The sequence below is a fragment of the Coregonus lavaretus genome (assembly GCF_964263955.1).
Source record: "Coregonus lavaretus genome assembly, chromosome: 3".
Taxonomy (NCBI): Eukaryota; Metazoa; Chordata; class Actinopteri; order Salmoniformes; family Salmonidae; genus Coregonus; species Coregonus lavaretus.
In genome coordinates, this window is record NC_139990.1 from 27,465,173 (window position 1) to 27,477,593 (window position 12,421).

Sequence of the window (12,421 nt, forward strand, 5' to 3'; positions counted from 1 at the left end):
ACTAACTTGTACTGGTTAAAAGTATAATTAAAGAAGGGAAAAAAACGTGTAATCTTTGCAAAGCATTTATGGTCCATATATTTAGCTTTTTTATTTAACCATGTGTAGTACATCTAAAAGAGACAATGATCAATTAATGGTTCAACAAGATACTATAGCCATCAAAAGGGTAGAATTTTAGCATTGATTGAAGTTCTAATACAGTACTTTGCAGCTTTGATTGGTCACAGAATATATTACATGAAAGGGTGATGTAATTATCTGAATTACTGTAGATTTGAATAGTTTAGTTAATTAAGAGTGAATTATGGTTATAAGTCCAATGTGAAGATAATAATTGAGGATTTCTTTAAGAAGGAGGCAATGGGTGTTGTTCATATACCAATCTCTGACTCAAAATCAATATATTAGATACATACTATTTATCAGCATATTGTCAGATTATTGCTATCAACTACTGGTTGCAAGTTATATTACCTCGTTTGTATCTTTTGGAACAATGGCAGTCAAATTGATTAAAATGGTGTAGAATTGATAGATGTGCTACCATAGGTGTCACAGGCATCCACAGGTCTTGACCACCATGTTGCGATGCTTCTTTAGGATCACATTGTTATTGTCATCGTAGAAGAGTACAGAGATGGGACTGAGCTTGGTGGGTGCGCAGCACGCTTTGGGAACCTCATCCGGTTTCAGAAGGTGAACCTGCCATTAAAAAAATGTAAATCAGACTCATTCATACATGCACTTTGATATAATCAATGATACTATCCTGTTATAAAAGAGACATGGGTTATTATTATTTGGATCATTCAGTGCTCTCTTTTTTCAGTGGGCCCCCCTTGTCTGAATTTGGTCAATATTTTTTAACTAGGCAAGTCAGTTAAGAACAAATTGTTATTTACAATGAGGGCTTACACCGGCCAAACCCGGACGACGCTGGGCCAATTGTGCGCCGCCCTATGGGACTCCAATCACGGCCTGTTGTGATACAGCCTGGAATCGAACCAGGGGGTCTGTAGTGACGCCTTAAACACTGAGATGCAGTGGCTTAGACCGCTGCGCCACTCGGAAGGCCGTGTGAAGGTATGTTTTAATGAAGCCGGGTCCTCTGTCCTCCACAATACTTTATAGCCCACTGAGCAGGGGCGGTGTGTTCATTAGGGCGATATGGGCGACGCACTGCCAAACGGGAAAAGGAAGGGATTTTTTTTATAATCAATTATATCACGGCAACAGTAGTTATCAGTGTTCTAATCTAGACGTCTGATCTGCCACTAAATGTCCAATCAGGCTAAAGTCGTGCTTCAAATGGCCCCGCCCCTTTTGGGGCGATTTCAGTCAGGTTGAAAATCGCCCCAGAAGTCTCTCATACTCTCATGTAAAATCTTTTTTTTTTCAAATATCAGAGCTTTCAATACAATCTCTATGGGTTCCGGGAGGGCTTGCACTTACGCGCTTTCGTCATACGTAACATAACCATGAACGTAACTAAGAAAAGAGCGGGTAGCAGCGTCAATCAATTCACGTACTACTGTCAAGATGGCTAGCGTTCAGTGCAACTCGATTGTCTCTTTGAAAGAAGTTCCTTTTTGTCGGCGAACAAATCAAGATAAATTGGCAACGAAACAATTAGGACCTCCCAGACCAAATTTAATAATTCAACAGGTTTCTACTAAAGGGGGAAAGTCCTACACCCGAGGATTTTCCAAAAATTGGTACGAACGAAAAACCTGGCTAGCAGGCTGCGATGTAGCTAATGCAGTCTTCTGCTACCCCTGCTTACTCTTTCACCCTGAAGGCGGCACGGCAGACAGCACCGCTTGGACAGCGACTGGTGTAACGGACATGCACCATCTTTCAGAAAAGATTAAGAAACATGAGCTGTCAAAGACCCACATGGATAGCTGTTTGAGATTGTCTGCTTTGGGGAGAGTGAACATTGCCACTCAACTGGATGAGGGATACAGGCTAGCTGTCCGCCGCCACAACGATGAGGTTAGCAAGAACCGCCACATCCTCAGCCGGCTAATCCAGTGTGTGAAGTTTTGCGGAGTGTTTGAGTTAGCTTTGCGAGGCAAAGATGAAACTGAGGGCTCCACCAACCCTGGTATTTTTCTTGGACTTGTCAACTTTGTGGCACAATTAGATGAGGTGTTTTATGGAAATGCATATTGTTTATGCAGTGTTGAGGAATGTGAAAGAACACCCTTGATTATTTTTACTGTGATAACTTATTTTGCTTTTGTAAGCCAACACTTTTGAGATCAGTCAATAAATGCTTCTGGTATTGACTTATATGCTGCCCCTGTCTTCATGTTGTTGATGGACATATCTTTTTTTAAATGTGTGTAGGTCACCTAAATCATCAGAAAAATTGTCCCCCCTGAGAATTTTTTCAGGAGCCGCCACTGCCACTGAGGCAAATACTTTCAGGAGTTAAACAACACCAGAAAAAAAAATCACCTTGTCTCATTCTTCCAACGTAGCTAGTGACTTTATAAAACAATATTTGGTATTTATATTTTATATTATACCAACAATATAGGAACGCCTCTGGTGGCAAAATAGTCAATAATATATAGGGTGTTCACCCATCAAATTATTAATTATTTCAAGGTTTACAAATATTCCCATTCAATAGAAAATTATGTCAGAAAACAATAGTCCAAACCCCATGTATCTACCGTATATGGTTCAAAAGTTACCGACGATTTACTCTTGAGAATTTAGCATGTTTAGATTAAATGGAACGTCATCACAGGCATGATCAAAAAGTGGTCACCGTTCAATAGAACTCCGCGGCAGAACGGCGCTAACTTCGAAATTCAATTTACAAGCTAACTAGTGGCTGTAGGTACGTGAGTGAAAACATATGCTTTTTCTTAATGAAATCCGCTGAATACAAAACTAAATAGGGACTAAATATATGTATATATATATATATATATATATATGTCTTTCCCTTTAAAACGCTATAGAACGGCCCCTCTCAACGTAGATTGATCGCGGTTATAGGTAATAGGAAGGATCTGGAGGTGAAAATGAAGAAGGTATCAAGTTGATTTTGATTGGTCCAACCAGCGGAAACGCCTCCAAATGGTACCACCCTTCACAACACCAATATGGAACACCAAATCGCTCGTCCATATATGTATATATTCTTAATTCATTTCTTACTTAGATTTGTGTGTATTGGGTATATGTTGTGAAATTGTTAGATATTACTTGTTAGATATTACTGCACTGTCGGAGCTAGAAGCACAAGCATTTCGCTACACCCGCAATAACATATGTTAAACACGTGTATGTAACCAATACGATTTGATTTGGAAGATATACAACCAAGAGCGGTGCAGTCTAAACTAGCAATGGTCACAGCAAATTAACGTTATTATTTAATCAACACTGTCAAGTACAAGTATATTCATGTTATAATATTGTAGCGAACAATCTAATGATTAATTATGTTATTTATAACATAGGGCAAAGAAAATACGTTGGTAGAGCATGGCGTTTGCAACGCCAGGGTTGTGGGTATGAAAAAATTAATAATGTATGCACTCACTAACTGTAAGTCGCTCTGGATAAGAGCGCCTGCTAAATGACTAAAATGTAATGTAAATGTATTCTCTCTCTGTCAGTATGTGGCTGGCAGGGTGACCCCAGTATGCGTCTCACCTCCGCCACGAGACGTCTGTGGAGGTGAAGCTTGGCTGCAACTAGGTAATAAACGATTTCCTATGTTAATAGACTAGACATTACTGGGCATTTTTGCATTAGATTTGGTCAGTTTTCTAATAACGTGTGTGTGGTAAACAGGTGTGTTGTGCGTGTTTTGAGCAGCAGACTGATGTCTCGTGGCACTCTCCACATGGGGCTGGAAGGGCTGCTCTCCTCTTCAGCATGGTCTGAGGCTGCCTCCTTCTCTATGGCCACCACTCAGCAGTTCACTGAGCCAGAGGCCCACAACTGCTATGAGGTCAGATGTTACATACACACACACACATACATACTATTGACTAGGCACATTAAGATCCTTCGATTGACCGATTATTTGTTATGTCATTGCATTGGTCACTGATTTTGAATGCTTGTTTTGTTGTTGTAGGGATGGGAGGAGGACCTGCTGCCTGAGGAGAGGGAGGTTCCTCTGCTAAAGTGAGTTCCTCTAAATGTCTGTGTAGTCTGGGCTTGTCAGATGCTGAAGGATAGTGGTCACAATGCTGTTATCCCCCATTGACTAATGGTTGACATGCTCCATTCCCTCCCTCCCACAGCCTCTACCTTACCACCAAGATAGTGGAGGACATCGCCCTGAGGCTCGTCTCCCTGCGCCAGGCCTTCACTGTGAGTGGACCCACTTTTCTTTTTCTCTCTGTGACTTCTTGTTCTGTCTGTCTCCTAGAGGAAAATGTCTCACCCTAACTCTTCCCTTTTCTCTAGACCCTGCTCGGTTCCACCCTGAGCAGGAACCATCTGTTTGTGGTGGGAAAGGTCCTCCTGGGCGCACTGGTTCAGGCCAACCACAAGGTAACTCACTAACTCATTGTCTGTCAAGGGAAATGTGTTCTGTTCACTAAGATCCTATTTTCTTTGTCATAGGACGAGGCCAAATTCATCCGTGCCTATAACAACTTTGTGGACTACCTGAGTGACCCCTCCAAGCAGATTGACATTGAGAGGGAGCTGGCTGAGGCAAAGGTGAGTTCATTAACTCTTTCAAGTCTCACTTTGAGTTCTTCCACATGCATGTCTTTTATAAATGACAGTAGCTGATCTATATGAAATCATTCCTATTTTCTCCAAACGTGTTTTCTTGTCCTAGATCCATCATGTTAACCTGATTGATGTCCTCTTTGAGCTGGTGCTGTTTGGGATGATGACAGCTCAGAAGTCCCTGATGGTGGTAAGTAGCATCTCACTGGTACATGTTTTGATGTCTCTTAGCAGTTTCACTTAAATTCCTCTTCTCTTCTCTTTTCTCCTCCTTTTCCTTTAGCACCCTGGTGGGTTCGTGGAGCGTCTGTATGCTCTCCTATACTCCTTCCTGCCCACTGCTGCCAACATGGAGCCAGAGGCTGAGAGATACCTGCTGCTGCTCAATGAGTCAAGAGGTTACTTCCTGTTTACTTCCGTATTCTTAGTTTACTTCCTTTTTACTTCCTTATTAATGGTTAACCAGGTTTCAATGCCATTTTAGGGGGAGTAGTGCTCATTGTCCTCTGTAGCTCAGCTGGTAGAGCACGGCGCTTGTAACGCCAAGGTAGTGGGTTCGATCCCCGGGACCACCCATACACAAAAAAATGTATGCACGCATGACTGTAAGTCGCTTTGGATAAAAGCGTCAGCTAAATGGCATATTATATTATTATTATTATATTGTCTCTCTCCTCTTGATAAGCTAGTAACTCAGAGCCATTTTCTATGTGTTGTGTGGTGTTCTCTTCAGGGCGGGCTGATGGCTCTGCTAGATGACATGTTTGGCCAGAAGCTGGCCTGGTACTTTAACCCAGAGTCTCTGGTCACTGAGCTCTCCAGCCTCCTGGAGTACCTCTTGGAGAACCTCATGGCCAGCATGTAGTCATACTGCAGGGACCATACTCCTTTCTCATCCCTCTCTCTTCTCACATTTTCTCTCTTGTGAAGGAATTGAGAACTTTAAGTGCTTTGTTGAACCCTGATTAGTTAACACTCATTAAATTAATGTATTCTCTTGTTTTCTCTCCCCACAGTATTATTGTGACACTTTGCCACCTAACAGGGATCTAGACACCAATGCAATACATTACTTTGCACTGAATTTTACATTTTTTAATAAAATAAGTAGTAGTTCAAAAACATTTATTACTGCGGTTGAAAATTAGCCAGCTGGCTAAAATCGGCGCTTTTACTGAAACGTTGATTAATGTGCACTGTCCCTGTAAAAACAAAAATAAAATAAATAAACTAAACTCTGTCTTTTCATTTATTTGATTATTTCATCACTATTTCCTCTTCCTAGAGTTATGAGGCTAATATTAGATTATTACATGAACAATGATGCTTTATTCTTTGCATATGGAAATAAAAAGCAACGTTTAGTTGATTTACAGGTACTACAGGTCCACACTTTATATGGCTTTGTACTGTGATGTGATACTGTACTATTTAAAAACATACACTCAGTGTACAAAACATTAGGAACACCTTCCTAATATTGAGTTGCACCCCCTTTTTCCCCACAGAACAGCCTCAATTCATCGGGGCATGGACTCTACAAGGTACCCTAAGCGTTCCACAGGGATGCTGGCCATGTTGACTCCAATGCTTCCCACAGTTGTGTCAAGTTGGCTGGATGTCCTTTGGGTGGTGGACCGTTCTTGATACACACGGGAAACTGTTGAGCATGAAAAACCCAGCAGCGCCTGGCACCTACTACCATACCCCGTTCAAAGGCACTTAAATATTTTGTCTTGCCGATTCACCATCTGAACGGCACACAGACACAATCCATGTCTCAATTCTCTCAAGTCTTAAAAATCCTTCTTTAACTCCCCTTCATCTACACTGATTGAAGTGGATTTAACAAGTGACATCAATAAGGGATCATAGCTTTCACCTGGATTCACCTGGTCAGTCTATGTCATGGAAAGAGCTGGTGTCCTTAATGTTTTGTATTATCAGTGTGTGTACTGTAGTAACCTGGTACAGTATAAAGTATACCACTAGAGGACACAATTGCTTCAGTCTTGAATGTTACTTCTCACTATCCGCACTCTACATTGAGAGTCCGCCATTGTAGACTCAGGTAACTTGGGTATTTTAGTTTTTTATATTTGCCATTAATGTCTGAGCCATTTACCATCTTTCCGACTGAAACCAATAATGTTAGCGTTCATGTGAGAGAGGGTTTAGTAGTGCATACTGACCACTAGTTGGATCATAGCGTGGTTGGTGGCATTCATGCAGGAACCCAGAGGGTAGAGGCATTCTCCATCACAATAGAAGGCAGAGTAACCCGTAGGAGCCAGGACCCAGTCCTAATGGAGAGAAATACCATAGAAATAGAATGACAAGATTAGATTAATGACTAGAATAGAACTGTGTGTTACAGCAAATAAGTTGATACAATGTTAGCTCATGATATTATCTATTCAATCGAATGAGTAGTTAAGGGAGACAGAATCTCACCTTCCAGCCTAGGTCACTGAAGCTCACATATAATTCATGTCTCTTACAAGCCTGACGCCCACTGTTGACGTGGCTGTGATCTGAAAGGGACCAAAAAATATGTTATGAGCCAGGACAAACTGTAATGTACACTTTGGATGCATTGGATTTAAAATAAAAGACATAACTAAATTTAAACGCAATTTAAGTAATTTTGTAATTTGGATGAACTATCCCTTTAAACTGTGCATAAAACAAGTTTAACAACAAGACCAAAAACCAGTTGTCCCCTGACCTTGTAGGACCTCACCATGTATACTGGGCAGGGGCAGGTCGTATTTGGGTTTCTTCTTGCGGGGGTTGGGTTTCAGGGCGCGTGGGGGGCGACAGGGGGCCTGGCTGGCCCTGAAGAAGGTCACCATGAAGGGCTGTTTGGAGCGGGGGCCCCTACGACCCACCAATCCTACCCACCCAGCTGACAGGGACCGGTCTGATAGAGAGAGAACAATCTTGAGGTAAACCAAAACCTCCATTTCTATGTATTTACTAAACAATTACAAATACTATGTGACATTACAGTGTTACTGCACAGGTACTGGTGTTGTATTCTGAGTGAATTTCCCTCCTTATTCAAAGGCATAAAAATCAAGAAATCCACTTAGTGGGAAATAGCCTCCACATCTGCAGAGCATTTCCTGACCCTGACCATAGTATTAACTCTATGAGGCTCACCCTCCTCTGTCTCCACATAGAGCCGGATGCCCAGGTTGCTGCGGGGGTGCAGGAGCCAGCGGTTGCTGGCCGAGGTCACGTCAAAAGCCAGCCAGCCCTCCTGCCCCGCAGGCACCGACTGCATGTCCAGCAGCACCAGCTCTGGCTCTCTGAGGAAAGTCGAGGAGTGGCATGAGACAACAAACTCTGGAGAGATACGCAAAACATGTTGTATGGCCGTGCAGTAGAGACAGACACTGAGCTTCAGCTCTCGAGAACCAAGTTTGTACAAGACGTCCTCGCAAGCCACAACGTGGCCAATGAGTTATTTTGCCAGGAGTTCTATGAGGCCAGGGTGAATAGCAATACAAATTCAACATTGCATTTTGCCACAGCAACAAACAAAAAACATCTGGACCGATATGCCAAACCGTGGTGTATAGAGAGAAAAAAGAGAGAGCATGCAAAGAGAGTGAGGGGAATCATAAGAAAGGCATTATTTTATCTGTTTGATCCTTTTTTCATGCAAAACCAAAAGTAGATCATATACATATGTCAGAGAGAGAGCGTTAAATAGCTATATTAAGTAGATCTAGTGGCAGGAACCTGTGTTTGTTCTCCCGTTGGATCTCGTAGACGGAGATGTGCAGGGTGCGGTTGGCCCTCTGGCCCATGGTCAGGGTCTTATAAATGCGAAACTCTGCAGCTGTCACTGTTTCCCCCTGGGGGAGGGGCGTCAGGTCAAAACGGAACTCCTTCCAGTACGGCCGCGGCTGCAGCAGGTCCCGCTCCTGCTCCACTGAGAGAGAGGAGGAGAGAGGGAGGTCGATGTAATACCACTGACATTTTCACATTTAAACAGCACAAAACCTCATATTCACACATGCTCACATCTACACTACACATTACCTCTACTCCCCTCAACAAGCCCTAAAAAGACAGAAATACAAACACAGAGATATACTCATTGTACGATACATAGTGTATGATACAGACATTCCAACATGACACAAGGAGGAGGTTGAAGAGGGAGGCGAAAGAGCAAAACATGGACCAATAAATATAATATGAAAGTGGTGAATGAGAAGACAGAGGGAGAGAAAAGAGCAGCAGAAGTGGGAAGGTGTGGAGGGAGATGGGAGATGGGAGGATTGGAAGGTGAGTGACTGAGTCAATGGAAATAAGAGGAAAGAGGAGCGGAGCAGACGTGGAGAGAGGTGTGCAGGTGATCCCCAGTGAAGGAGGACAGGATAGAGATAATGTAGAGAGAGAGGGAGGCAATAGGGAAAGACAGAGAAAGATAGGGAAGGACACGCACACGCTGGTCTCTCACCACAGACACAGTGTCTCAAGCGAGACTACGCACACATGAACACACACACATCCTCTCTCTCTCTCTCTGAAGAGCAGATTAACAACCACGGTCGGGGCCCTGTAGTGTACAGTAATTAGAGACACTAAGGACCTACAACTGCAGCAGCTGCTCAACACACACACCACTAACTACAGGTTGGGGAGTATTTTTAGAGCGGTCCTCTGCCGCATTTTCCCCTCTTGTTAGCCCGTTTCTCCATTTCTGTGTGTGTCAGTGGGGCCTGTAATTCCTTACAGCTGTGTTGAGCGGGTTGCATGGCCTTGACTGGGTCGGATTGATAGGGTGTGTGTGTGTGTGTACTGTGTGTGTGATGGGTGTATTTTCTTTCTCCAACTGACAGGGGCTATAAATGAGAAACTGTCTAGATTGGTTAGATGGTGGTTCAAGGCGTCACACCAGACATTGTCAAAATAAGATCTAGTGAAACATTAACTGAAATGTATAATTACACAAAAATATAACAAAAACAGTAATGTATGATACAGTAATATATATTATTATGTATGTCAAAATACTTGAAATCCGAAGAAAAACTAGCATATCAAGTGTCGAAGCAATGCAAAATGTGAAGAGAAATAACATGGAATTATGTTTCCCACGGTAACAAGGTTTTCCATCTTATTCCAGGAGAGATAGCGGAAGGAAACGACTGGGAAAAGGATGTTTAATTTTTATGCCGTGTCAGATAAGCATCAGTAGGTCTACTGACTGGGATGGTGCAGCACAGGAAAAGTATCTCATGTGATAACAAAACTGTCCCTGAGAGGTGAACTGGTTCAACACCACATAACGTTGCCATTTTGGCCTAGTTTCCCATTGAAAAATCCAACTATATGTCCTTTATTCAGTTACTGGGCTCTTTGCAAGACATGTAAAGGATCACAGGATAAGTTTTTGGCCAGATCAGGCCCTGGGGCCTCTATTTGGAAATCCCTATTGGGAGGCCATTGGCTGAACAAACAACTCCCAACTAATTGGATAACGAGTCAACAACAATAGCCAATTAAAACACAATAATTTTAAATTGCATGTTTATCAATGGTCAGTAACTCACCCAGGTTGACGAAGCTCATGACCGTATCTGCCTCGCTGACCACCATCCCCAGTGGCGCCGTGTATGTGTTAAGCGTGGGCAGCGCGGCATGGCTGATGTGGCCCGTCAACCCATCCACAACGCCGAACCCCAGACCCCCTGCCCAATCCCCTATTCCGTTTCCCTCATCCCCCTCGGCCGACACAGCGTGGTACAGGTCCAGCATGAAGAGGGGGGCTGAAGAGGGCGGTCGGAGGGGAGGATGGGGTCTGGGCCGACCCGGTAGACCCAGGATGGACAGGATCTCCCTCTGCATCTCTTTCTTTTCTCGGCTGCTGAGTCGGCGGAAGCTGGAGTGGACGACTCCTTGGGCCTGGTGGCCCCAGAGACAGAGCAGCAAGGGGACGAGGAGGAGAGCTATATGGAAGAGTGGTAGTTGGAGAAGGCACCTGTAGGTGTACTTGCTGTTGTTGTCATGGATGTGTCTTCTTCCTGTGCACGGGCAGCTGTGGGTGTAGACGTATGTTCTGAAACCATCCGGTCTGTCAAAGCTCTGTGTGGTTGAACAGAGATCTTCCAAGGTGTCCGCTGCCATAGTGGAAGAAGCTCTACCCGGGTGCTTTTCTATTCTCTCTATTTCTAATCTACAAGTCTTTGGTTGATTTTTCTATGTTCTTCAGTCCACAAGAGAGCAAATAATATTCTGCAACGCACACCCAAAGTGCACGTACACACGCCACAGAGGACTGTTACTGTATGTCTCAGACAATTTGCATGTCCCGTCTGTCTGTGTATGCCAAACTGTTTGTCTTACACGTATCACAGGTCTGTCACTAACAACTGCGCCTCTGTGATTTGTGATGAGATGTGTTTAGATCAACAGTAGACACTAAGAGATGTTTACTCCTTTAATTCCCTCTGTTTATCTCTCGTCTCCTCCCTTCCTCTACTACTTTAATCCCCCAGCCACTGCTTGCCTTTTCTCTTCTACCTGACACTTCTACACGACTCTGCTCATGCCATACACACAGAAAATAAAAGGAAAGCAAGGGTTTAATTACAACTGTTTTGATGAAAACAAACGTCTTCAAAATCTCTCCCTTTGAATAAGTACATTTGAAGGAGGTTGAATGTGGTTAAGTTAAAGGGCAGGTGCTACCAAGATTGGTAGTCAATGAAATTTGAGAGAACCAAATAATCAGACCTGTTTTCAGTCTAATCGGTCTTCAGAAGGATGAGAAAAAAACACCACACTTGTCGCGCCTCAATGTTGGCTGGCAAGCAACAACCTGATCCCACGCAAGGAACAAGGAGTCAAATTCTCAGTGGGAAAATAATCTGTAGTCCACCTCTTGATCTATAATTCTTTAATCCACAATTCTGGGGTACTTTTTATCCATTAAAGATCCTTTGTTTGTTTGTTACGTCCACTTGCGTCTTTAACTTCAGATTATTCCAGATGTCTTCCTCAACCTTTGTGCAGCTTCTACTTAAAATCCTTGGTGCATTGAGTATTTTCTATGAGATTAGTCTTTTATTCCTTGCTATTGTACTATTCTTTTGGATTCCCCCAAAATACCTGTTGTGGAGAACAATGCCGGTATGTTTGTCAGCGTACTGTGGTGTGTCCTCTGAGAGTTTACCTCATGTAAGGGCGCTTCAACACTGGTTGAGTTGTCCATTACCAAGAGGGAGTGTCCTATACAGCCTCCTCCCTCTCCCCACATCCTCTACCAACGCTCTTCCCTATCCCTCCCTTTGGGCTTTTTAAAATCTCCCTCCCTCCCTTTTATCTTTTCATCCTCATGAGGCTTCCTTTCATGGGAAAATATCTGTCAGTTTGGTGAAAAATATATACACTGAATATATTTATTTATTTTGAGATTAAGAAAAAAAAAATATATAGACACATATACACTGCTCAAAAAAATAAAGGGAACACTAAAATAACACATCCTAGATCTGAATGAATGAAATAATCTTATTAAATACTTTTTTCTTTACATAATTGAATGTGCTGACAACAAAATCACACAAAAATTATCAATGGAAATCAAATTTATCAACCCATGGAGGTCTGGATTTGGAGTCACCCTCAAAATTAAAGTGGAAAACCACACTACAGGCTGATCCAACTTTGATGTAATGTC

The 12,421-nt window shown here is 42.9% G+C and overlaps 2 protein-coding genes across 2 annotated transcripts; one reads left to right on the plus strand and one right to left on the minus strand.

Annotated features, from left to right (window-relative positions):
- Positions 1–57: 57 nt before the first annotated feature.
- LOC311109455 (bone morphogenetic protein 8B-like) lies at positions 58–10,866 on the minus strand (the record flags this gene model as incomplete). Its single annotated transcript, XM_084152362.1, has 7 exons — positions 58–705; positions 6,912–7,022; positions 7,174–7,253; positions 7,448–7,642; positions 7,885–8,033; positions 8,470–8,662; positions 10,293–10,866. 7 exons carry the CDS (start codon positions 10,864–10,866, stop codon positions 556–558), a joined length of 1,452 nt encoding a protein of 483 aa, XP_084008488.1. The 3' UTR covers positions 58–555.
- Positions 3,829–5,339, plus strand: LOC311117967 (uncharacterized protein). Its single transcript, XM_084157584.1, has 7 exons — positions 3,829–3,982; positions 4,112–4,161; positions 4,281–4,350; positions 4,447–4,533; positions 4,606–4,704; positions 4,829–4,909; positions 5,003–5,339. Exons 1-7 carry the CDS (start codon positions 3,854–3,856, stop codon positions 5,201–5,203), a joined length of 717 nt encoding a protein of 238 aa, XP_084013710.1. The 5' UTR covers positions 3,829–3,853; the 3' UTR covers positions 5,204–5,339.
- Positions 10,867–12,421: the final 1,555 nt, after the last annotated feature.